Source organism: Neoarius graeffei, chromosome 27, assembly GCF_027579695.1.
Source record: "Neoarius graeffei isolate fNeoGra1 chromosome 27, fNeoGra1.pri, whole genome shotgun sequence".
NCBI classification, from domain to species: domain Eukaryota; kingdom Metazoa; phylum Chordata; class Actinopteri; order Siluriformes; family Ariidae; genus Neoarius; species Neoarius graeffei.
This window is the reverse complement of record NC_083595.1, coordinates 39199606-39225965: the sequence shown is the minus strand read 5'-3', so window position 1 is coordinate 39225965 and position 26360 is coordinate 39199606. Positions and strand designations below refer to the sequence as shown.

Below are 26360 nucleotides of genomic sequence, written 5' to 3'. Positions count from 1 at the left end.
GACAGGACAGGAAATGAGTGGGAGAGAGAGACGGGGAGGGATCGGGAAATGACCTCTGGTCGGAATCGAACCCGGGTCCCCGGATTTATGGTATGGCGCCTTAGCCACCTGAGCCACGACGCCCCCCCAAGTATTCTTTAAATATCTTGTTTTTAATTACCACAAATCATTAATTTAATTTTTTCTTTCCTACTTTATGAACAAAAATACTTTTTATATTACTACACATGGGTCATCCAAGTGTGATTTAAAATTAAATATCTTAATACTATAATAATAATTTGTTTCAAGTAATTACTTTAGCAGTGAATGGGGCCAGTTATTTATTTATTAACTATGTAGTTAGCTAAGCCAACTACAATAAAATTAGCTAACTAAATTAGAATATGTCAACAGCTCGGTAGCTAATAGTAATTACTTGTAACTTTCTGACAAGTAATCTACTCACTCTCAAGGTAACCTAAACATAACCAATTTTTTTCTAAGGTAATGTTAGAACAATTGAAAAACATTACTTCCATGTATGAGATGGGCAAAGGGCGCTGTGCTGAGCTGTGAAATGTCTGACACAAGCACAATTCACAGTTCCCACCGAACGCTGGAGTAAATGCATGCGGGTCGGTTCTGACCCATGTGTGTAAACTTGATGTAGAATTACAAAAGCTGTGCTTGTTCATAACTTAAGAAAGGAAAAATAAAAAATGATGATTTGTGCTAAACAAAAACAAAATATTTGCTGCATATTTGGAAAAGTAAATGACAAAATGAATTTATTTCAAAAGTATATCATAGAAACACTCAGCCGTACATGAAATAATCTGGAAAATGAATGCAGGTCGTTTTTGACCCATGTTGTGCATTCGAAGGGTAGTGATACAAAAAGGGGTTTTATTCAAAAAGTAAGAAAGGAAAAAATAAAATAAGGATGTATGATGATCAAAAACAAGTTAATTGAGGAATACCTTGAATACTGAATGATGGAATTAATTTATTGCAAAGATATAGAAGACAAAAACTCAGCCGGGTCACTTTTGACCCATGTTTTGCATCAAAGGGTTAAAGTGATCTTCACTGAAAAGAACAGTGCTTTTCTTTCAAAAATAAGGACATTTCAAAGTGACCCCAAACTTTTGAACGGTAGTGTATATACAGTTTTTTTTTTTTAAACTGGCTCTGCTCCTGTCTATTTCAGTGTTAGCAGAATGAAGCTCTTAGGTCAGGTAAACTACTGCTGCTTGACCACGACAAACAAGCACAGTGCCTCTCTGAAAGCAGAACAGAAGGGCCTGTCTCTTACCTGGCGTCTCTACACGCTGATAGTGGTAGGGGTTCACACACACCTCGTCTTTCTTCATGTGGAAAGCAAACTCACACAGCTCCATGGCTCTCAGCTCGTGGTGAGACTGAAGGTCTGGCCAGCGCCACAGCCGGCAGTAGATCACATGAGGGAGACCCTTCCTATGAGACACCTGTAACCTCCCATCCAGAGACCTGACACACACACACACACACACACACAAAGATAGTAAGACAGACAAGTGATGGAAAAACATCAGCTGTCAGCAAGTAGTTAATTTATTTGGTTATCAAGCACCAGATCATTGTGTAGAAAACCCTTAAATATAAACATAGTATAAAACAGGATTGCGATTTTTTTTCATTGACACCTTTTTCCTCGCAGTGAAGTCAGTATGGAGACCACTTACATTTTTAAGAGATTTTTTTTTTAAAGTCATTATTCATTTGGTGTTTGCCAGAACCGCTTAACATAGTCTTAAAGGAACAGTCCACCGTACTTCCATAATGAAATATGTTCTTCTCTGAATTGAGACGAGCTGATCCGTACCTCTCTGAGCTTTGCGCGACCTCCCAGTCAGTCAGACACGCTGTCACTCCTGTTAGCAATGTAGCTAGGCTCAGCATGGCCAATGGTATTTTTTGGGGCTGTAGTTAGATGCGACCAAACTCTTCCGCGTTTTTCCTGTTTACATAGGTTTATATGACCAGTGACATGAAACAAAGTTCAGTTACACAAATTGAAACGTGGCGATTTTCTATGCTATGGAAAGTCCGCACTATAATGACAGGCGTACTAACACCTTCTGCGCGCTTCATCATTATAGTGCGGACTTTCCATAGCATAGAAAATCGCCACGTTTCAATTTGTGTAACTGAACTTTGTTTCATGTCACTGGTCATATAAACCTATGTAAACAGGAAAAACGCGGAAGAGTTTGGTCGCATCTAACTACAGCCCCAAAAAATACCACTGGCCATATTGAGCCTAGCTACATTGCTAACAGGAGTGACAGTGCGTCTGACTGACTGGGAGGTCGCGCAAAGCTCGGAGAGGTACGGATCAGCTTGTCTCAATTCAGAGAAGAACTTATTTCATTATGGAAGTACGGTGGACTGTTCCTTTAAACATTCTCCCGAGAAATGTTCATCAAAAGCCCGATAAAATGTACAGATGTGTACGACGACCGCAATGGAGACTTCAAAGGTCTACATACGGCTTTTCGTGACGTTGCGTGCGGGACGCCTCCTTCTGAATCCTACATCAGCGCTGGTTTGTTTATGAGAAAACGACCTGGTGATTTTCTGCAAATTTCTTCAACGTTATCGCGTAATTATTAAAATGGTTAACAGATGTATCGTAGGAGAGTGTAGCAACACTAATCTTGATGGGATTAGTACTCATCGTTTTCCAAAAGACCGGACGATGAGAGAGAAATGGGAGCGCTTGGTCTACACAGGCTGTGCACTGAAACCGTGCAAAGCTCGCGCAGCCTGCTGGCGCTTCCGCAGGTAACGTCACGGATCTGGCTCCAGACTCCCTTGGGATTTTTCCAGAAGTGCTTTGTTATTTTATTTTTTTTCTGCTGTAGACAGATGGCCTTGTGCAAAATTACCCTTCTGGATGAGAGTGTAAAGAGACATACTTTCATATAAATAAAAAAAGAAATTGGTCCAGAATATGCACTTTAATGGACGTAACCCTGTACCTTGGATCAATGGAGCCATAATAAATCTGATCAAGAAGAAAGACACTATAAGACAAAAACTGAAGAGATCGTCTACAAATCATCTCCTAAAACACAGGTTTATACCACTGCGAGCACAAGTAAAGCGCATGATAAGGGACAGCCGAAAGGAATTCTTTGGTTCTTTTGAACCAGATATCCGAAACGGTTCTGGTCCATCTTAAAATTGAAATCCAAATTACGCCTGATTCCTGGTCACATCACATTGGCAACATCTACCGGTGTGAACGAACAAGCTGTATATGATCGGGCATCTTGATGTTCAGCTGACACACCTCTGGAGATAGCCAACTTATTCCACTCCTACTTTGCCTCAGTTTTTTTTCATGTTGTGGAGCTTCCGAGACATCTATCAGTGTAGTTCCTGAACTTACTACATGTCAACTAACGCTCACAGTTGGTGAAGTTCTAACCACACGAGAATCTCTTGATGTCACCAAAGCAACAGGACCAGATGGCATCCCAGCAAAACTGCTTAAGGAGACGGCTTCTGTAATCACACCATCTCTCTGCAAACTATTTAATAAATCACTCAACACTGGAGTCTTTCCGCAGGAGTGGAAAGAAGCGAACGTCGTACCTGTATTCAAAAAAGGCAACCCTGAGTATGCAGAGAATTACAGACCTATCTCTTTGCTTTCGCTGGTGCCAAAAGTTCTAGAACGATGTGTCCTCAACAGCTTCAAAGACCAACTGTACAACACGATCAGCACGTGTCAGCATGGATTCCTTAGTGCAAAATCCTGTACGTCTAACCTCCTAGACGTCTTGGACCACATGGGATCAATGCTAGACAATGGTGAACAGATTGACGTGACTTACATGGGCATGTCAAAAGCCTTCGACAAGGTCAGTCAGTCATTTGGTACACAAGCTGCGTGAGTTTGGTTATGGTGGTACTCTCATACAGTGGTTCAGCTCGTACTTAACAGATTGCCGCCAATGTGCAACTTATGGCTGGTGCTACGTCAGACCCTCTGCCTATTGGTTCCGGAGTTCCCAAAGGCTCGATTTTGGGACCAGCCTTCTTCCTGCTGTTTGTAAACGACCTCCTGGATGCAGTTGAGTCAAGTGATGTCGCCATGTTCGCCGGTGACACGATAAGATCATCAAGTCTCTGGAAGATGCTGCGTTGTTACAATCTGATATAAACAGTCTACACGCTTGGTCGTTAGCATCCGGTCTCATGTTCAATGAGACTACATACAAAACGCAAAGAATCACAAGAAAGCTTAGACCTGTCATATCTACCTGCAGTCTCAAGAACACTGAACTCGTATCTGTTAATGCTGAACGCGATGTGGGTGTCTGGGTTTCTAACAACTTAACTTGGAACAAGCAGGTGCTGGAGCTAACAGCTCGTGCTAATAGACTTTTAGGTTTTATCAGAAGAAAGACTTGTTACATTCAAAGTGTCTCTGTGAGGTGAACGCTGTATCTCACGCTTGTTTTGGATACCATCTGTGCTGGTGGTGGCTGTGAGGCTGCCACAATCACTAGGGTGAGAGCCGCCAGGGGCAAATTCAGGGAACTGCTGCCTATACTGTCTTGCAAGAGCTTGTCGTTTCAAACACGGAGTAGGGTGTATGGTAGCTGTGTTGGGGTGCCATGCTGTACGCCAGTGAGTGCTGGGCCCCAGGAAGATCAACATGGCAAGGCCGGAGAGAAACGAGCGGGTGATGCTAAGGTAGATGTGTGGTGTCAAACCTGATGATGTTACCAGCATTAGTGACCTACGTGCAAGGCTTGAGATGGTTGACCTCGTGACTGCTATCAGATGTAAGCGGCAGCGATGGTTTGGACATGTAGAAAGGACTGAGAGCTGTATTAACACCATAAGGAACATCTAGGTTGATGGGCAGAAAAGAAAGGGTAGGCCACGCAAAACATGGTGCGAAGTGGTCACAAACGACCTAAAGGTGACCAATCTCACTGCAAATGAAACAAGGGACCGAACAGCATGGAAAATAAGGGTGAAAGCCTATCATGCAACGTCACACCTGCCGGCTGGTGGAAACTGATGTTAATGGATAGTGAGTATGAGTGTGAGTGAGCACAAACATGGGCACCACAGTCTATTGAACTGATCTCAAGAGTAGAAAGGATACAATGACGTGCCACCAAGTATATTCTTAAGCTGCCATTTTTATCCACAGTCTCTTACAGCTCAAGGCTGAAAACTGTCTTTACTACCGATGACTTATTGGCATGAATACCTAGACATGTTTTTTTTTTTCTTTAAAATGACTCATGGCCTGGTACACATGAAGTCCAACCTATTACCTGTTCCTCGTTGTACACGACCAACAAGATCATCAAGCAGCAACGCTGTCAAATACACCGTACGTCAGTGCAAGACTTCTACTTACCAGGAATCATACTTAATCGGGACAACTAGAATATGGAATGCTCTGGCTGATGAACTAAACCTGAACACGGACAAACTGAACTCAATTAAACGCATCATGTTACGCGACTATTTTCCGTCACTGGACAACTACAACTGTAACGATCCACGGACTTTTAAGACAGCCTGTTTGAAATGTAACTCTTGCAGAAGCCTTGCTCTCGCTACTTCTTGTTGTTAGTTATTTAATGTAAATTTAATGTGTTTTATATATTCTATTTAAACTTTTCTTATTCATCAATATTTATACATTTAGTTGTTACAAGATTTTTAGTTGGGCCTGCAGTAATTGGCTTAACGCTGTAGCGGTTTCCCTGTCTCATATACCGGTACTGTATATATAATATATAATATATATACACTGCCAGGGTCCCACTCATGCCCTTTTCCACCAAAGCAGTTCCAGGGCTGGTTCGGGGCCAGTGCTTAGTTTGGAACCGGGTTTTCTGTTTCCACTGACAAAGAACTGGCTCTGGGGCCAGAAAAACCGGTTCCAGGCTAGCACCAACTCTCTGCTGGGCCAGAGGAAAGAACCGCTTACGTCAGCCGGGGGGCGGAGTTGTTAAGACCAACAACAATAACAAGACCGCGAAAGATCACCATTTTTAAGCGACGAGAAACAGCAGCTGTACAAACGCGAAGTCATCCATTATTATTATTGTTGTTGTTGCTGCTGCTGCTGCTTCTTCCGTGTTGTTTTTGCTTTGATATTCGCGCCAAGGTTTATGCAAACGTAGCGACGTAACTGACGTATACATCCACGTAACTGACGTATACAGTGACATAATGACGTGGCTTCCCTTAGCACCGCGAGCTATGGAAAAGCAAACTGGTTCTCAGCTGGTTCGCAAGTTGAACGAGTTGTGAACCAGCACCAGCACCAGCCCCGAACCAGCCCTGGAACTGATTTGGTGGAAAAGGGGTACCAGTGCCCTCACTGCCTGTCTCCATGACATACAGGCATGGATAACAAGAAATTACCTAAAACTCAATAGCAGTAAAACTGAGCTTCTACTCATTGGAACCACAACAACACTTCAAAAAAGCAATATCAAATCACTCTCTATAGGTAAGGACATTATACCAGTCTCTAAACAGGTAAAGAGCCTTGGAGTTATCCTGGACAGCACCCTCTCATTCTCCAACCACATCAATAATGTCTGTCGAACTGCGTTCTTCCATCTCAGGAACATCTCTAGACTGCATCCTGTACTTACCCAGCACTCTGCTGAAGTGCTTGTTAACACCCTGGTAACGTCCCGCATAGACTACTGCAACGCAATTTTGACAGGCATCCCAAACAAACTCACCCATCGTCTACAGCTCATCCAAAACTCTGCGTCACGCATTATTACCTGTTCAAAGTCCTTCCACCATGTTTCACCCCTGCTGATTCAACTACACTGGCTTCCAATATCCCAACGTATTGACTTTAAAATCCTGCTAATCACTTTCAAAGCCTTCCACAATCTTGCCCCGCCATATATTAAAGAACTCCTACAGACCTACACACCCTCCCGTTCACTACGGTCATCTAACACGGGATTATTGGCTGAACCAAACGTCAGACTCACTACAATAGGAGAAAGAGCTTTCCCAGATCTTTCACCCATAAAAAACATTTGGCGCATCATAAAACGGAAGATACGACAAAAAAGACCTAAGACAGTTGAGCAACTAGAATCGTACATTAGACAAGAATGGGTTAACATTCCTATCCCTAAACTTGAGCAACTTGTCTCCTCAGTCCCCAGACGTTTACAGACTGTTGTAAAGAGAAAAGGGGATGTCTCACAGTGGGAAACATGGCCTTGTCCCAACTTTTTTGAGATGTGTTGTTGTCATGAAATTTAAAATCACCTAATTTTTCTCTTTAAATGATACATTTTCTCAGTTTAAACATTTGATATGTCATCTATGTTCTATTCTGAATAAAATATGGAATTTTGAAACTTCCGCATCATTGCATTCCGTTTTTATTTACAATTTGTACTTTGTCCCAACTTTTTTGGAATCGGGGTTGTATATATCTCATCTCATTATCTCTAGCCGCTTTATCCTGTTCTACAGGGTCGCAGGCGAGCTGGAGCCTATCCCAGCTGACTACGGGCGAAAGGCGGGGTACACCCTGGACAAGTCGCCAGGTCATCACAGGGCTGACACATAGACACAGACAACCATTCACACCTACGGTCAATTTAGAGTCACCAGTTAACCTAACCTGCATGTCTTTGGACTGTGGGGGAAACCGGAGCACCCGGAGGAAACCCACGCGGACACGGGGAGAACATGCAAACTCCGCACAGAAAGGCCCTCGCCGGCCACGGGGCTCGAACCCGGACCTTCTTGCTGTGAGGCGACAGCGCTAACCACTACACCACCGTGCCGCCCCGGTTGTATATATTACGAAGCTAATAAAATAAATAAAATAAAATGTAGCTGTGGTGGAAAACAGTTGCCATTGTTTGTATTGAGCATCGTTTCTTCCTGTAAAATCTGAGATGTCTATCCTAACAGGGATAAAATGACCAGATCTGGAGTTTGTCAAAAAACAGAAGGTATTTTCAGATGGAATTTTAGAGAGATAAAAAAAACACCGATATTACAAATCCAGACAGAGGTTGAATCACAGAGCTGCACTTGTAAAGGATCAGATTCCCAGAGCTCCACGTGCGAAACTATCACTGACCAAATAGGGCGATACTGATCGGCTATTCTAATAGAAAGAGGGTGTTTTTTCACTGTTTCTCAGAAATGACTTCAAATTGACAAAACACTGAGCTAAAAATGAGCAATGAGAACACCGTTTCCTGACAAAAAAAAAAAGTAAAAAATAATAAGTCACATGCTTTTGTACCATCGGTCCAAAAACGAACAGGAAGTGAATACACAAGAGGCTTTACAGGAAGGTTTATGGTGCATTTCTTTTCAAAGAAAAAGAAGCAGCTTGTTCGAATAGACACATTTTATTAAGTGGCACAAGGTCCTAAGCAGAGGTTTAAACCTCAGAGCTGAATGTTTTAAGTTCTGAACAAGGAGCCAGCTTTCTTTATTCTCCTCCAGATTCGTTACAAGCCTCGAGCATCATCCGAATCCGCTCAGCCATGAAAACACTATTGTGTGAAGACTTTTGAGACACCCAGAGGCAACTCTTTCTCTCTCATACATACCACATACTCTACGTTTAAACAAACGAGCATGGACACACATGTACGCGCGCAAACTTAAACGCTTTAAGGCACCATAATATCAAAGCCCGAGAGATCTTTAAAAGATGTCTGTTAGACTGTAGAAACAAATGTGCTTTCAGTTTTTAAGCCTTGATTTTGCTGCCAATTAGGAAGGAAAAAAAAAACTGATGTAAAAAACAGAAAGCCAGACATCCTGCTGAGAGACAGTAACAGTGAAGGTCTGAGTGAGCGAGCAAGAGAGAGAGAGAGAGAGAGAGAGGCTAAAAGAGAGGAAAATCAAAATAAATCTACTAAATATAAAGTCTAATAAAAAGAAAGGAATTACACGATGAAATGCTTTAATTTATTTCAGTCACAGCCTAATTTTTAGTCATCCACAGCTTGTATTTGATACAACTACGGAATTAAGGTGAGATCCGTCATTCACCCTTCTAAACACACACACAAACACACACACACCCCTCCTCGTGTCAGGGTCAGTGACTGGTCTGAAGGAGGAAAGGCAGAGCCGCAGGGGCTTCAAAGTTTGGGAGAATAGCAGGGTACAAATAATTTACAGCAGGGTGCAAAATGGTAAAATGTCTGCCAGCGGCAGACATAATGCACGCAAAGCGTGCAGAGATAGATAGATAGATAGATAGATAGATAGATAGATAGATAGATAGATAGATAGATAGAAGTACGGATTTTTCATGGGGCGGGATGGTTTGGAACAGGCCATCTAAAATTGGGATAACATTTACCCGGGATGGGTATTTGAGGCGGGTCGTCTAGCTTAAGCTTGATTAGAGTTGTTACGCACGCCAGTGTTTCCCACAGAAATTTTGGAGACTATGGGGGCAAGCCATGGGGGAGGTGCGGGGGTTGTTTAAAATTGAGTGATATGTTAAATATTAAGTTATTACTGAAAAACTATTGATTAAAATAAGACACTGAGAAATGGTCCTATAAACAACTTTACCAATATAAAAGATTACCAGGACTACAAAAATGCAGAAAAATAGGCTTTACTTATCCAAATACACCTCATCTCATCTCATTATCTCTAGCCGCTTTATCCTTCTACAGGGTCGCAGGCAAGCTGGAGCCTATCCCAGCTGACTACGGGCGAAAGGCGGGGTACACCCTGGACAAGTCGCCAGGTCATCACAGGGCTGACACATAGACACAGACAACCATTCACACTCACATTCACACCTACGGTCAATTTAGAGTCACCAGTTAACCTAACCTGCATGTCTTTGGACTGTGGGGGAAACCGGAGCACCCGGAGGAAACCCACGTGGACACGGGGAGAACATGCAAACTCCACACAGAAAGGCCCTCGCCGGCCCCGGGGCTCGAACTCAGGACCTTCTTGCTGTGAGGTGACAGCGCTAACCACTACACCACCGTGCCGCCCCCAAATGCACCTGTTGGTTCAAAAGTTAAAGTGCAGAGAACCTCACAGCACAACATGAAGTTACCTTAAAATATAATATAAATGCCTCAGCTTTCATGTAAGAAAAAAACACTATTAATACTAGTACTGTGTGCAGGCAGTCTCTCCTGAAGACTAAATTAAACAATAATTATAAACTAATAAAATAAATGGCTCAGGCTTCATAGAAGAAAAAAAACAATTTGAACAGAATCTCACAGTATGATGCTGAAGCTGCCTAAACAATGGAAAATAAAATACCATTTTGGCAAAAACGTTGTCATCCATTAATTTCTTGTATTAAGTAAAAAAATATGTTGCCAGATACTGCTGACGTTTTACAGCCCAAAATATGTTCAAAACCCGCCAAAATGCACTTAAAACCGCCCAAATTGGGCGGGAAAACGCGCAATCTGGCAACACAGGCGGCAGTAATGGCTGCACTCGTGTCGAGGATGTAAACACAGTTGATGCGGCAACGGACATACATGACATAGTGGATGTAATTTACGTTCACAATCTTTTTTGCTGTCAGAAATATTTAATATTAAATTTTGTGACTCGACTGACAGTAGCCGGTGGCATAACAAGCCATAGCCGGCGATTTGCCGCCGGTGACCGGCTACTTTTGAGACCGCTGAGCCGTGCTTTATTCTGTATATATATACACACACACATACACACACACACACACAAGCTGTCATTTCCTCTGGTTTACACTTCAGTGCACAGAGATAAGGGGTGTTCACACGGCAACTTTTACTCCGGTGTAGCACCGGGGCTGCCCCGGTAGCGCATTCACACGGTACAAAGTTATACCGGTGTCGCCCCTGAAAGCTGCTTAAACTGGTGCAAATCTAACCCTGCTCGGGAGGTGGTTTAAGAAATTTACTCCGGAGTAAATGCTAGTTTGCGGGGCAGCACCGATATAAAATGGGACGTCTGAACGCTACAGGGGTAGACTCGCTACGCGTGAGGAGAGTTGATTACATACGGGCATTGCATAATTTGTATCCTGGTATTTTGCGCTTCCAAAATGGTGAATATCAACAACAACAGAACTGCGTGTCTTCCAGTGTTGCCAGACTGGGCAGTTTTAAGTGCATTTTGGCGGATTTGAACATATTTTGGGCTGGAAAACGTCAGCAGCATCTGGCAACACTGGTGTCTTCATCCACGTTCTTTTCCCGGTGATGCCATGACAACCGGGAAAAGGAAGTATATTTTCACGCATGCGCATATTTCATTTCCGCATTATTACTATCGTGTAGCACGGTCGCAAAAACTGCCGTGTGAACGCAAGTGGGGCTGCACCGGTGCTAACACGCTTCTCTCTAGTAAGCAGGTTTGTGACGTGTGAACGCTCCACAAAATTTACACCGGTGTAAGATATATCGCAACAAAATACATCGGTGCAGCATCGATGCAAATATGTGCCATGTGAACACCCCTAGAAACAGAGAAGGAGAAAGAGAGAGAGAGAGAGAGAGAGAGAGAAACAGAGTCACAGAAACGATGAGAAAGAGACAATAAACAAAGATTTAAAAAAAGAAAAAGGCTACCCAGATACAGTAGCAATTTGATCTGAGCCGGATCAGCACCGGATGCACTCCAAAGTCCGGTCTGAATACAGCAAACGGATCCGTCCCACATAACTTTTGCTCTCCGCCCCGTATCCGGCACAGATACAATTTTTGGATCTGGAACGGATCACTAAAAGTCTCTCTCTCACTGCCCAAATCAGGTACGGATGTGAGTTGGATCAGGGCCGGATGGAGTCCAGATATGTACAACAACTGTCTGAGGTAAACCCCCAGCCCTGCTTTATTAGCATTAATAAGACAAATGTTAAGAAAAATCTTCAATCACAACGTGCTTTTATTGACATGTGACTTTGTAGATCAGCTATTTTCACACTGGTAATTGGTATCAGCTCACAAAACTTCTGGCGCAGTGCAATAATGAACAGTGCAAAAAAAAAGTTCAACAAAGTGCTGAACTGCATCGTATACATCACCATATACACTACCGTTCAAAAGTTTGGGGTCACTTTGAAATGTCCTTATTTTTGAAAGAAAAGCACTGTTCTTTTCAATGAAGATCACTTTAAACTAATCAGAACTCCACTCTATACATTGCTAATGTGGTAAATGACTATTCTAGCTGCAAATGTCTGGTTTTTGGTGCAATATCTCCATAGGTGTATAGAGGCCCATTTCCAGCAACTCTCACTCCAGTGTTCTAATGGTACAATGTGTTTGCTCATTGCCTCAGAAGGCTAATGGATGATTAGAAAACCCTTGTACAATCATGTTAGCACAGCTGAAAACAGTTGAGCTCTTTAGAGAAGCTATAAAACTGACCTTCCTTTGAGCAGATTGAGTTTCTGGGGCATCACATTTGTGGGGTCGATTAAATGCTCAAAATGGCCAGAAAAATGTCTTGACTATATTTTCTATTCATTTTACAACTTATGGTGGTAAATTAAAGTGTGACTTTTCATGGAAAACACAAAATTGTCTGGGTGACCCCAAACTTTTGAACGGCAGTGTATGTAAAACATGGATATAAAACAGATGGCTTTCACACCAAAATCTACTCAAGTTCACGGTCCAGGCTTGTAAAGTGAACCTTACGCATGCTGTCGCTGAGGTAAGAGAGGTTGCTTTCACACCAAAACGTCCTGAAGTTCACACAAGCCCAGCATGCCAAGTGAACCATGGCTTTAAAAATTGGGTTAAAAAAAAAAAAGAAAATGGCAGTGTATGGTACTGGTACAAAGTCTTCACACGTGAATCCGCGCCCTCAGAGAGCAGCCCTCTCTGCAATCACACGTCATCATTAGCCTCGCGCTCAGCCTCTCGTACCTGAAGATGAAAAACATTGATCAGTTCTCAAAATGGCATGATTCAAACACGATCACACACAAAATAACTTATCCCAAACAACCTTAGCTTCGTTCCGTAAAATACTATGGTTATTCATCCAAAAGAATCGTATCATAAAACAACTTAATGTCGAAAAGGCACTTACCGAAAAAGTCTGCCAAGTGCTGCATACAGCGAGTGGACTGGACTGAAGTGGTGTCTGTTGAAACTGTTAAAGAAATTGTTGGTGTCTGTTGAAACTCTTGAAGCGCGCGCCCGCGTGGTCCCGCCCCGCAGGTGTATAAACCTATCACTGCGTGTATCATTCCGCTCACATCCGACGCTGACCCGGGGAAAGGGTTGGCCTGTCAGACAGAGCCAATGCGGACCTTAGAACATCAGCCGCGGACTGTAATGCTATCTGGGTATCTGGTATTTCTCAGAATGAGATTATAATATAACATCTTAGGCTACGTTCACACTGCAGGCTGAAGTGACTCAAATCCGATCTTTTCGCCCTTATGTGACCTGTATCCGATCTTTTATTGACAATATGAACGACACAGATCCGATTTTTTCAAATCCGACCCAGGCCGTTTGGATATGTGGTGCTAATTCCGATTCCTATCCACTCTTTTCATATGCGACTTCAGTCTGAACCGCCAGGTCGCATTCATCCGACTTACACGTCATCAACAAGCCACAAACGTCACTATTCTGCGCTGAAGTAGGCGGCGGGTCTCTCAAAAAAGTTACAACAACATGGCGCATAATCACGGGCGCAGATAGAGGGTGGGACGAGTCATATTTAAATTCACCTCGTTCGGTCCCCCCCACTTATAGGGAGGAAAAAACGTCTATGCTGTCTTTCTTTGCATAAGGCAAACCTCACAGAAAAATCAAAAGACTAATTACCATTCGGTTTATTGAGGTGCACAGCAGTGTATACATAGTTGCAACAACTCACATAAAACAAAACAAAGACTGATATTCGGTTGGTTGAGCTGCGCAGACTGCACAGGTTGCGAGCTCGAGCTTGGTTGCTATGGTTACTAACAACAAGTTTGACAGGCCTATCGGGGTTGGGGTTGGTTTGCTGGCAGCTTTGTCCCCCCCCAGTTTTTTGTCCCTCCCAGTTCAAAAAACGTATCTGCGCCCCTGCGCATGACATCAATGCGAGGGACGCTTCGGGCTGTGAAGGTTCTGAATCCTCTCAATGGAAGGACGCAGAGGTTAGGGAGCTGATTTCCATTTGGGGGGATGCAGCTATTCAAGCTAGATTGGATGAGTCATACCGCAACCAGGCGGTTTTACTTCCGTAAACACTGGCCATGCTCACTGCGTGTGACGTCGTCGTATCCTGCAGTGCGCATGCGGAACACTTTGAGGTCGCTTTTCGTTCATACTGAGGATCACATACAAGTCGCATATATTTGTTAATGTGAACGACCTCACAAAAAAATCGGATTTCACAAAAAAATCGGAATTGAGCATTAAGCCTTGCAGTGTGAACGTAGCGTTAGAGGCATTAAATCTACTTCTAAACATATTGATTAATTTCACTGTTAAAACCGGCAGGTAATTCGGTTTAAAATAAAAGTGTGAAAGAGGCAAAATTATCTGGCCGTACAGAAAAACACAACTTTGTACTTGAGGAACAATATCTTAAAATTTGTAAAATATTTTTGCTTACGAAAATATTTTATACAGCGCTCCTCTGATGTGTTTGCGGCCTCGACAAAAAGTCGGCTAACAACGCCGACGTAACCTGTGCGGTCCAGTCTTCGACTCCTGACGTTACAGATAAAAGACATCATTATTAGAGCCTAATTGGTGTTTTTATTTTCTCTCAATACGTTTATCAGTCGGGCGGCACGGTGGTGTAGTGGTTAGCGCTATCGCCTCACAGCAAGAAGGTCCGGGTTCGAGCCCCGTGGCCGGCGAGGGCCTTTCTGTGCAGAGTTTGCATGTTGTCCGTGTGGGTTTCCTCCGGGTGCTCCGGTTTCCCCCACAGTCCAAAGACATGCAGGTTAGGCTAACTGGTGACTCTAAATTGACCGTAGGTGTGAATGCGAGTGTGAATGGTTGTCTGTGTCTATGTGTCCGCCCTGTGATGACCTGGCGACTTGTCCAGGGTGTACCCCGCCTTTCGCCCGTAGTCAGCTGGGATAGGCTCCAGCTTGCCTGCGACCCTGTAGAACAGGATAAAGCGGCTAGAGATAAAGAAATGAGAGAGACGTTTACCAATCAGGTGATGATTACTTACAGCAGGACACACTTGTGTGTTCCTGATTCTGTCAATAAATAAATTCTCTGTCATCCATGCAGGCTAATTAATCCACCTCGTAAATACTATCTTACTAACAGCACGGCTGATGAATACCGTGAGCTGGCCTAGTGGTTACCGCCTATCGATCGGGAGATCGTTAGATTTACTCACGGTCGGGTCATACCAAATATCATCGTAAAAATGGTACCAACGGGCAAGGCACGCTGGAATACAGATGCGAGTGGGGAGTCAAACTCTTGCGGTTACCAGAGGACTAGCCCCCCACTGTAACCCTAGCTATGTAACGGCCGAGGGCTACGGAGATCGGCGCCGCCCTATGCGCCACATAGCGTGGGAAGGGACTTTGATGGCTGATGAAGTTGGAACTACGGCACTCGCCATTTACAGCATCAACGGCTTATACACAGCTACATACTGAACGAAATCTTTTAATTTTGCGATCAATAAAAAGTTTTCTTCTGTTTGTTGAATCTGTTCGTTGAGTCTGCCAGGCAGCTATGAATGATAAACTACGAGCCCAGACACAAGACAGGTCCGTTTGGCACTACAACATAAACTTTTACTCTGCAAAAAGCAGTCATACTGTAAATAGCTTTACACTCGCAACCTTGTGCTCATGAATGCCTTGTTACTGACTTAACAAACGGCTTGTGAATACTTTTACAGTAGTGATGTGGACATGTAATCGCTGAGGAGTTTTATGGCTAACGATACGGCTAACCCCTGATATAGAGATCTTGCATGTGACGTCACAGCCGATCCAGATTGTGACAGACGCCATCTTGTCGGTCAAACGCCATATTTCCGCCTTCTACTTCTGCTTCTACCTTTTCTTCTGGAAAACCCTACTATATACAATTCTACTACAACGGCTGCGGCTACAAGCTCTCCCTACCTGTGCACGTTTTTTATGTTTTTCATGTGTATTTTGCGTGTTGTTCGTCTGTATCGGACTTCAATATCCACTACAACCGTATGGACTTACTGGACATTGGTTTTCAGCAGAAAATGACGGTTTGTAGCGATTTCCATCGCATGCACAACATTCCGGACGAGATAGCGAGACCAGCGGGGTCTCCGTGGATTGTTATCGGAAGCAAAGCGAAGGAGGCGGCGTCGGGAGCGGAAGCAAAAGCGAGGCTGCAGGCAGAGCCGGCCTGTTGACTGAGCTCAGAAAACAGCCACACAAATCTCCACTGCCAAGCCTCTACCTCTCCAACGCCAGATCCATGGTAAACAAGACGGACGATTTGGAATTACAGCTAGAATTACCTTATTCTATTCTATAATCGGCTGGTCAGTGCTATACTAGATACCACTGATATATCTAGTATCAGTACTAGTAATACTTAAGTGACTTACCCGTCCAATGAGGATTGTTATTTTCTTGTTTACAAGATGCCACATCTGAGTCGCTGACAAATCCTGAATTTCTGTAAAGATACACTGTAAAAAAAAATTTGTTGTTTTAACTTAAAAAAGTTAGTGCAAGGGCTGCCTTAAAATTTTGAGTTCACTGGAATTCACATAGTAAGTTAAATTGTTGTGAACTTACTATATTAATTTCAGTGAACTCAAAATTTTAAGGCAGCCCTTAAGGCAACCCTTGCACTAACTTTTTTAAGTTAAAACAACAAATCATTTTTTACAGTGTAACTGTCCAGAGATTTATAAGCACGCAGTGCTTCACCACTGAACAGCGAGGGAAAGTTAATGAGGTAATTATACACGTCTGGGTATTCCACCTCTGGCAGTTCAAAATCCACTGACACGGTCGTGAAAACTACGTCCGGAAAGCCATAAGGGTCACTAATCTGTAGATTGTTTATTTTAGACATATATCTAATTATCTGTTCATTAGAAAAATGAGCCGTGTAGTCCGTCGGTTGAAATTGATCCATTCTGTACACGAGTGCAGCAGTATTCAGCGGTGTTTTTTACCGACAAGATGGCGGCTGTGTACTTTCCGGTCACGTGACTGCAAGATCTCTATAGGGACGATACGATCTCTTTACAATCTTTCTCAATTCAGAAAGTTCTCAGCTCACATACAGTACATCGCCCAAATCCAATGCGAAACTGGAAAATTAGGTTTCCTTCCGGGCAAAATGTGAACTGTGAAATTTTAGCCCTTGAAATCAACGCTATATAGGACAAAAGCGATGCCGATTAATCATGCAGCGACAGCAGAGATACTTGGCGTTAAATGCAAAAAATCCACATGTTGGGAGTGGGATTGCAGACTCCTGAAGTTCTGACCCCCTGCTCTTCTCATACATTATGCATGACGACGGCATTATCCATTAAATATGCATTAGCGCACTCTTAGTCCTTTTACCCTGAGTGATCGGGAGAAACAGAGACAGACACAGAGAGAGAGAGAGAGAGAGACTAATGAAAAAGGTTATCCTGGTTCAGCAAAGCTTCCCAAGTCCTTTTCGAATCCAAGGCACAAACACCATTCATGTCACAAACACTTAATCATCAGGAGAGAGAGAGAGCGCGACAGACAGAGAATGAGGATACCAAGTAGCACCCTTTTCATATATTCAAGAACTTTATAGATGAATGATGTTCATGGCAAAGGTGAAATGTTTTTAAAATTCTATTACAAAACGCTAAACTTTGCTTAATAATTGTACAATTATATGAAAAGTTCCCTTACGTAAATGCTCACTTTTCAGTTCATTTACCTTGAAGTCACAGCACTCAGACTATATTGTCAGTACAGATAATGTGGGCGAAGCGGACTTGGAAAATGACTGTCGGCTGACTGTGGAGAGGAAAGTTGATTAACAGAACTGTGACATAAACGGGGACACGCACGCACACACACACACACACACACACATCCGGAGGGTAGGACTGCCCCGCTGCCCCAGTTCAGAACAGAGGCTGTCATTTCAGCTCAGAGAAGAGTGAAATGTAGGAAGAAGAGTGTAGGAGGGAGAAAAAGAGAGAAGGACGGAGAAATGACAGCTATGACCTGGCAAGATCTAAAGCTGGCAGGCAGATTTAATCTGTACAGCAGAAACAACAGGCTTTCAGATTCTGTGAATGAAACAGTACAAACTCAAGGTGCTTTGACATATACAGCGTTGAGTCAAATTAAATACGACCCTGGTGCTTTTTCCTGTTTGGTGTGATTCTTTTGGGCGAGTGACTAATGACACGGCGAATCACACTCAGGTAACTACTACTACTACTACTAATAATAATAATAATAAGTTAGATTTATATAGCGCCTTTCAAGAAACCCAAGGACACTTTACAATTATAAACAAAGAAAAATAAAAAATAAATAAATAAATGAATAAATAATAAAAAATAAAAGTAAAAAGTCCACCAAGTAGGGGTCAAGATGTAATTCCAGTGGTGTAGCAGCCACAGTCCCACCAAAAGGCGCATGAAAATGAGTCCCACATCTCCAGCACCGCCGCCGTGACGCCGTCAGCCACATCGCTCGAACACCAGGGCTTTGAACCAGAATTTTTTTCCTATTGGTTCGTTCCGAACAGAAACGGAATTTTAACGTTTCCGGTTTTGGGTTCCACCATTAAATAGACGTTCCCGAACCGGTTAGAACAAAAAAAATTTCATTCCCGGAACGGTTAATTACGTTCCCTGTCAGCTGTTTAACAAATGGCTATAAAATTATGTCTCTGTCTCATCCAGCTTAAGCCAAATGTAGGCTAATTCTATTACAACCTTCATTAAATAAGACAAGAAATAATTCAAAACAATTATTATTTCAAATGTTGGCGATTTGGATTCTCAGTATGTCTTCCCATCTACACAAACAGAAAAAGTGCCAAAAATGAAAGATAATTCGTTTAGTGTGTTACCAAAGGCTAGTCAGGCCCTATGCATTGATAGGCTAACAGAGGTTAACGTCATTTAATGTTCGCGAGCCTCTCATTAACGTGGACAAATATATTGATATCGTGTTTGAAATTGACGTTTTTGAATAACGATAGACTGCAATATTTACCTCTTATTTAAGATGTGGAGACGTGATAGTAGTCCACCCTCCCGCTCTCTCCATTCAGTCAGCGAACGTCACACAGGAAGTGAACCCCAGCGGGTCATAGAAACTTGCGCAGGAGAAGAATGACTTTTTTATTTGTAGGCTACGGAAACTTTGAGGAACGAAATAAAAACCGGTATTAACCAGTTACCATTATTTTTAATAAGCGTTTCTGTTCCGGAACATAAAAAATAATAACGTTTCTGGTTTCGTTTCTGTTCCATGTGAAATAGAAAAAGTTCCCGGTTTTCGTTTTCATTCCCTGAACCGGTTCAAAGCCCTGTCGAACACCACGCCATGGATCCACACAGCGAGCAGAGAAGCTCCGCCACGCAGAGCGCTAGTGTGTCCCAAACCGCCTGCACAGCCGCCGCGACACCACCGAGCAACATCGCTCAGAACATCACGCCAAGCATTAAAGCGCAGAGCACTGGACAACCATGATGTAAAATGAGCAGCGAGCTCACTGCAGTCCACAGCTGGGAGCGCAGGCATCACCCACAGCGAACCAAGGCCTGGAGGGAACCAACGCCCAAAACTGGGTCCGGAGCTACACCACAACCGGCGGACAAAACACTCAAACAAACATCAAACCACACAAACACACACAAAAAATAAATAAATAAAATGAAAATTGAAAAAGAAAGAAAATTAAAAAAAAAAAGCTCTGGTGAGAAGCGGCAGCCAGAATGCGCACGACGTACTCTCAACCGGAACCGGAACCGGAAGGAAAAAAAAGATGAAGGGTTTAGGAGTTTCCGAGTAACTGGTCAGAGCGAGGTCGTCCTGGTCCACTTGCGATTCTGACAAAACCGAGATAAAGGACGGAGGTGTAGCACCGCAGGAAATTTGGTCTGATTGGGGAAGAAAAAAAAACCCCCACAAACACTGGATGCAGGAAAAAGGTTTTAATCGAATGTATTTTAATAGGGGTCGACCGATTATCGGAGCCGACGTTCAGCGTTTTTCTGATTATCAGAATCAGCACTTCGAGTTGCTTCCTTGCCGATTAAAGCGTTCTTGTTGTTTGTGCAGATTACTGATGCAAAACAGCGCACTTCTGTCGTCTGGTCCAATGTCGCATCCACAGCTTTACTGGACTGCTTCAAACGTAGATGATGCATCGGGTATAACCACACAACACTTCTGTAGTCTGTCTCTATGTCCCGCCCACAGTGCTACTGGATTGGCAGAAATGTGGACCATGTGTCAAGTAAATCTAGTCAAACATGATTTTCAGTGTTTCTGAGAAACGCGGGAACGAAGCAGCGCCTGCATTCGCGTCCACAGTGACAGGAAAGGGAAGAACATATTGAGGTCGAACAGCGCAGTTGGCAAAAAGCATAATGCACTCAATCATATACTTTCACTCATTTACTCTCACAAACATCGTGAGACGACGGCTGTCAGTGTACTTTTCACACAGTTTTTGTTCAAAGTTCTTCATTTTTTAAATTATACTCTAATATTAAACATCGTGTTCATTTAATGCAAGTTGAGAATAAGAACTGAATTCTTGTAAAATGTTCAAACTACACACGTCAAATTTATGGTAAATGAATATCGGTCCCAGATATCGATTATCAGTGTCCTTAAAGGACATATTCTGGACCAATTTCGTGTTTTTGTTTTTTTAATATATATATGAAAGTATGTCCCTTTACACACTCATCCAGAAGGGTAATTTTGCACAAAAATCCCAACGGAGTCTGGAGCCAGATTCGTGACGTTACCTGCGGAAGCGCCAGCAGGCTGCGAGAGCTTTGCACGGTTTCAGTGCACAGCCTGTGTAGACCGAGCGCTCCCATTTCTCTCTCATTGTCCGGTCTTTTGGAAAACGATGAGTACTAATCCCATCAAGATTGGTGTTGCTACACCCTCCTACGATACATCTGTTAACCATTTTAATAATTACGCGATAACGTTGAAGAAATTTGCAGAAAACCACCAGGTCGTTTTCTCATAAACAAACCAGCGCTGATGTAGGATTCAGAAGGAGGCGTCCCGCACGCGACGTCACGAAAATCAATGTTTGCCGGGAAATCCAAATGCCAAGTTTTTTCAGAGGCGGACCAATTCACCTCAAATGGCTTGATTTCAACTGAATTTTTCTGGTATTGCGCAAGGTAAAAAAATTGCACAAAATGCAGAATGTTACAGATATTTGACCAAAGTTTAATATAAAATAGGAGAATTACATTGATCTTGCGCCTGAATTTACCCGTGATATGCACTTTAATTACTAATAATCGTTATTGGTATTGGCCCAGAAAGAAAAAAGGAAAAAAAAAACCACATCAGGTCGACCCGTCTTTTTTAGCACAATGTTTTCTCAGTGCTTGGCCGATTTTGACAAAGTTTTCTTCATTGTATTTGAGACCAACGAATTAAGGCAGAGATGTCCACAAGCGCAGGCTACTCGATCCCAGAAAAACAAACAAAAAAAACTTGCCTTTCAAATGTTCAGGTGATTTATATCGTCTCTGCTGCCCATAATTTGCTGCAAATCCAAATATTTCACCACAAAATTGTCTTCAAGTCGGGTCTACCATAAACGGAAGCGACACCATATTTGTTAGTCGATTCTTGTGCTCCGATTGGCTGAGCCAGACCACCTGACCATGCCGTAGCGTATGTAGTTACATTACAGAACCAGGCAGCGTACTACACAGGGTAACGGAGAAAGCCAAGCACACACACACACACACTACACATCTGGAGGGAAATTTCACACATTTTGTAAGTATTTTTACAAAGAAATGGTTAGTAATGTGTTAGCTAAGAACGCACCAGAAAGCATGTAAATTTAAAAATTTTCAGGGGGCCGCATGCTCCCAGACCCACCTAGCATTAGCGAGGCTTTTCCAGAGCCGCCTACTATTTTTTTTTTTTTAGCCGGCTACTTCAGATTTTCTGGAGAACCCTGATTACATCCCTACATGCCCCTCATTCAAATGTTTTTTTTTTTTTTTTGGCTTTTTGTTTAGTTGATGTTCGGATGTTTTGTACGGGGGGGTGAGATGTGGTGAATAGGATCCAGAAGCAGAACACAGACTGTAATCCAATAAATAAGATGATTTAATACAGGGAAGAAAGGGTGTGGCAAAAGGTAAAACAAACAGGACAAAAAACAAATGGCAAAAATAGTCCGGGAAAAATGAGAACAAACAACTTGACAAAAACCTGAGACAGGCAAAGACAAAAACGCTAGCGCAAAAAAACATGAACCAGAAAAACGCGAGTGCAAAAACCATGAACAAGAGAAAACCGCTAGAGAGATAAACCATGAGAAGTAAGAGAGGCACAGAAACGGCTAGAGTAGCAAAACAAGACGTTCTGGCAAAGTATGAGTCTGAGAACGGCGTATTTATAAGCAGTGGTGAAAACCAGGACGTGAATGCAGGTGAAAAGGGATTCCTGTCCCGGATCCGGATCGGCGCTGGCGTGAGAGATCCGTAATCTCCAGAGTGGATGTCCGGGGTGGAGCATGACACTTGCAAACAAACCAGAAGTATCAATTTCGCTCTGATCCCGAAGCACTCTAAACTTCAGCGCTGCTCCACATTACGTTAACAGCTTTACTCGCTTACTGCAAACATGAGCATTGTTCATTAAAATGTGTTAGAGCAGAAAATATCACACCTGGTGTAGCTGCAGCTAGAACACATTACAATAACTAAAATCCTCAAGCTGAAAATTGTGCATAATTACAGCATGAATTATTAATTATTTCTGCTACTTTTAATGCAAGATATAAACCTTCGAATCACTTTTTATGTAAATACCTCACTGCAAATACTCAGCTGCATTTACTGTTCTTTGTTGCACATTGAGGATTGTTAAAGATTATTATTAATATCGATAAATACAACATTATTACTCAACCGTGATCAACGTTCGGTGCTTCAAGTTCAAAGACCAACGGAGAAAATTCAGTGTTTCAGAAGACCTGAACAGTCTAAAGTCTGTGATGCAAATGTGATGCACAGAAACACTGAAAGAGCAGACTGCTTCCAGCACGCACATGACCTTTGACCATGAACCACAAAATACCAAAACTCCCTCCACAATGTGTGCTTACCGCCCCTCCTCCAAACCCACTCATTAAAATGATACGGTACCATGAAGGCTCCGGTCAAAGACAGGACAGGACAGCTTCCCAATTCAGCGTGTGGTTAAAAGATTGACGTTTTCAATTTAGCCATAACGTTAAAGTGCATATCACGGGTAAATCCAGGAGCAAAAAGAGAGTCCCATATACGTTTTCGTACATTGTGGGAGTGCCTGTTAGAGAGCACACTTGTCCTGGGCCATCGGCATAGTGAGGTAGGGTGGCCAGTTCCTTTCCTCGCCGCCTTAACTTCCCCAGTGTTTCCACCAGGTCCCCATTCACTGCTGGGTGGACAGGAGGCGAGCCCCAGATCACCGTCCGAGGCGAGGCTCGAACCGGGGACCGTTCGCTTAGTGGTCAAGCGCTCTAACCACTTGGCCACTTCGCCTCAAATCCAGGAGCAAGAGCAATGCAATTCTCCTATTTTATATTAAACTTTGGTCAAATATCTGTAACATTCTGCATTCTCTGCAATTTTTTTACCTTGCGCAATACCAGAAAAATTCAGTTGAAATCAAGCCATTTGAGGCGAATTGGTACGCCTTAGGGATGTTAACCGATGACCGTTTGACCGATGGTTGACCGACTCAACGTCAACCGGTTAATTTTTTTTTGGTTGTCGGTTAAAAAAAAAAAATCAATCGTTTTGAAGCTGCCGATTTTGGAGCGGAGAACCTGGAATTCTGTGTTGTAAACGCTTGGGGCATGCCATGCGGTGTAAGGACGACAGCTGACAAATCAGAAACACCCATTCAGTCATGTCCCGCCCTCCCGCCCCAGTTGAAGACAGCTGCCACTCACTCACACTCACTCACTATCCGTTTTTACGTCCTTTATCCTCAATGCAGAGGGTTGGACGGCGCATGGTTCGTCAGAGTTCTCCAACGCCTTCTGTCTTGGGTGTCAGTTGAACTTAGACCAAGCCCTTTAAGGTCAGTTTCCACACACTCCCTCCATGACTTCTGTGGCCTCCCTTTCCTTCTGTTGCCATCAACATTGAAGTTGTAAACGCGATTTAGTATTGAACTGCTCCTTTGCACATGGCCATACCAACGGAGTCTCCGCTGCTGGAGTGTAGACTTTAGATCTTTAAGACCAAGCTTCTCTCTTAGGACGGCAGTTCTTGTTCTGTCGTCAGGTCTTATGTGGCAAAGCCAACGCAACATGGCCCTCTCATTCCTTTCGAGTCTCTTGATATCGCTATCCTTCACTGGCCAGCACTCGCTACCATACAGCATAGCTCCTCTTATGCAGGTGCTATACACCTTCCCACGGGTTGACAGAGACAGGCTCCTACTGAACAGGACTGGGAGTAGCTCTCTAAACTTGCCCCATGCACATCTTGTTCTAAGGATAGTAGCAGTCTCACAGCCACCACCAGGCGTAAGGGTATCCCCAAGGTAACAGAACGAGTCTACAACTTCAAGCCTTTGGTTGCCAATGACCACACGGTCACACGGTCTGGTGTCGATTGGACGGGCTATTCCGCAACACCTACTACATCTAAAGGCAGAGTCAGCGGTCAGCCTTCCCTTGATGCCACTACACCTCTTGTGGATCCAGTGGGAACAGCCTGAGCAGAATATAGAGTTGCTGCCTACACCACTGCGACAGACACCACACGGGTGCTTTCCAGAGTCCTTGAGAGGGTTTAGGTTTGGACCACAGAACATAACCTTAGTTCGCCACTCGGCGAAAGAAAAGTGTAGACACAGGCTTTTTAGCTTACAAATTACTATTCTGTTTTTTTTTTTAAATTATTATTAGAAGGCACATCGAGTTTAGTCCTGCCTTGGCCAGTGCATTCTGAAAGTATGTTTCGGTCTGTAGCCAACAATGCATGTTATTGCAGATCATATCTCTCCACACAAACTAAAGGCGCAGACGCCGACTTTTGGAGGGAAGGGGAGAGAATGAAATGACAGCGGTGTCTGGAGGGGGAGTGACAAACGCAGCTTTTATGTCTGTGAGCCAAGTCGGTGACGGCTTCAGAGCAACTTCAATACCATGCAGTAATGGCGTGTTGATATTGGTAACGGCGTTATAACGATTGTAGCTAATTAATTAGATTACCCGGCATTATACCAGCCTTTATTTTAACGCCGTTATTCCCGTCACTGAATGTTATGTACTTCTTCTAGCACTTGACTTTATTTTCAACGCCATCATGACCAACTGAAACTGTCTCTAAGCTGGAGCCATTTGTCCTCCGCTCCAATACAAACCCCTCGACATCAGTGCCGCGTTTGACTCAATGTTTCGCGCTGTAGAAAAGGTAATGTGAGTGGAGGGCAGCGACTGGGGCTGAATGTGCGGATGCTCGCGGTTAGATTTAGAATAGATTCTAATAATTCTAATTCTAGAATTTTAAACTCATAGGTTAACCGACTTTAACCGGCTAATGAGGCTCGGTGGTCGGTCAAGATTTTTTTTAGTTTTCGCCATCCCTAGTCCGCCTCTGAAAAAACTTGGCTTTCGGATTTCCCGGCAAACATTGATTTTCGTGACGTCGCGTACGGGACGCCTCCCTCTGAATCCTACGTCAGCGCTGGTTTGTTTATGAGAAAACGACCTGGTGGTTTTCTGCAAATTTCTTCAACGTTATTGCGTAATTATTAAAATGGTTAACAGATGTATCGTAGGAGGGTGTAGCAACACCAATCTTGATGGGATTAGTACTCATCGTTTCCCAAAAGACCAGACAATGAGAGAGAAATGGGAGCGCTTGGTCTACACAGGCTGTGCACTGAAACCGTGCAAAGCTCTCGCAGCCTGCTGGCGCTTCCGCAGATAACGTCACGAATCTGGCTCCAGACTCCCTTGGGATTTTTCCAGACGCATTTTGTTATTTTATTTTTTTCTGCTGTAGACAGATGACCTTGTGCAAAATTACCCTTCTGGATGAGTGTGTAAAGGGACATTCTTTCATATAAAAAAAAAATGAAATTGGTCCAGAATATGCACTTTAACGTTTTCAATTCTTCCTCCATCACATGTCCTCTG

At 43.3% G+C, this 26360-nt stretch overlaps 1 protein-coding gene across 1 annotated transcript in view; it reads right to left on the bottom strand.

The window, feature by feature from the left end:
* The window catches only part of smad3a (SMAD family member 3a), a 112603-nt gene that overhangs the window by 39982 nt on the left and 46261 nt on the right, over nucleotides 1-26360 (bottom strand). The window contains exon 2 of the mRNA XM_060911691.1: nucleotides 1298-1491. Within this exon, the coding sequence (XP_060767674.1) occupies nucleotides 1298-1491 (194 nt within the window). The remainder of the gene's footprint in view (nucleotides 1-1297; nucleotides 1492-26360) is intronic.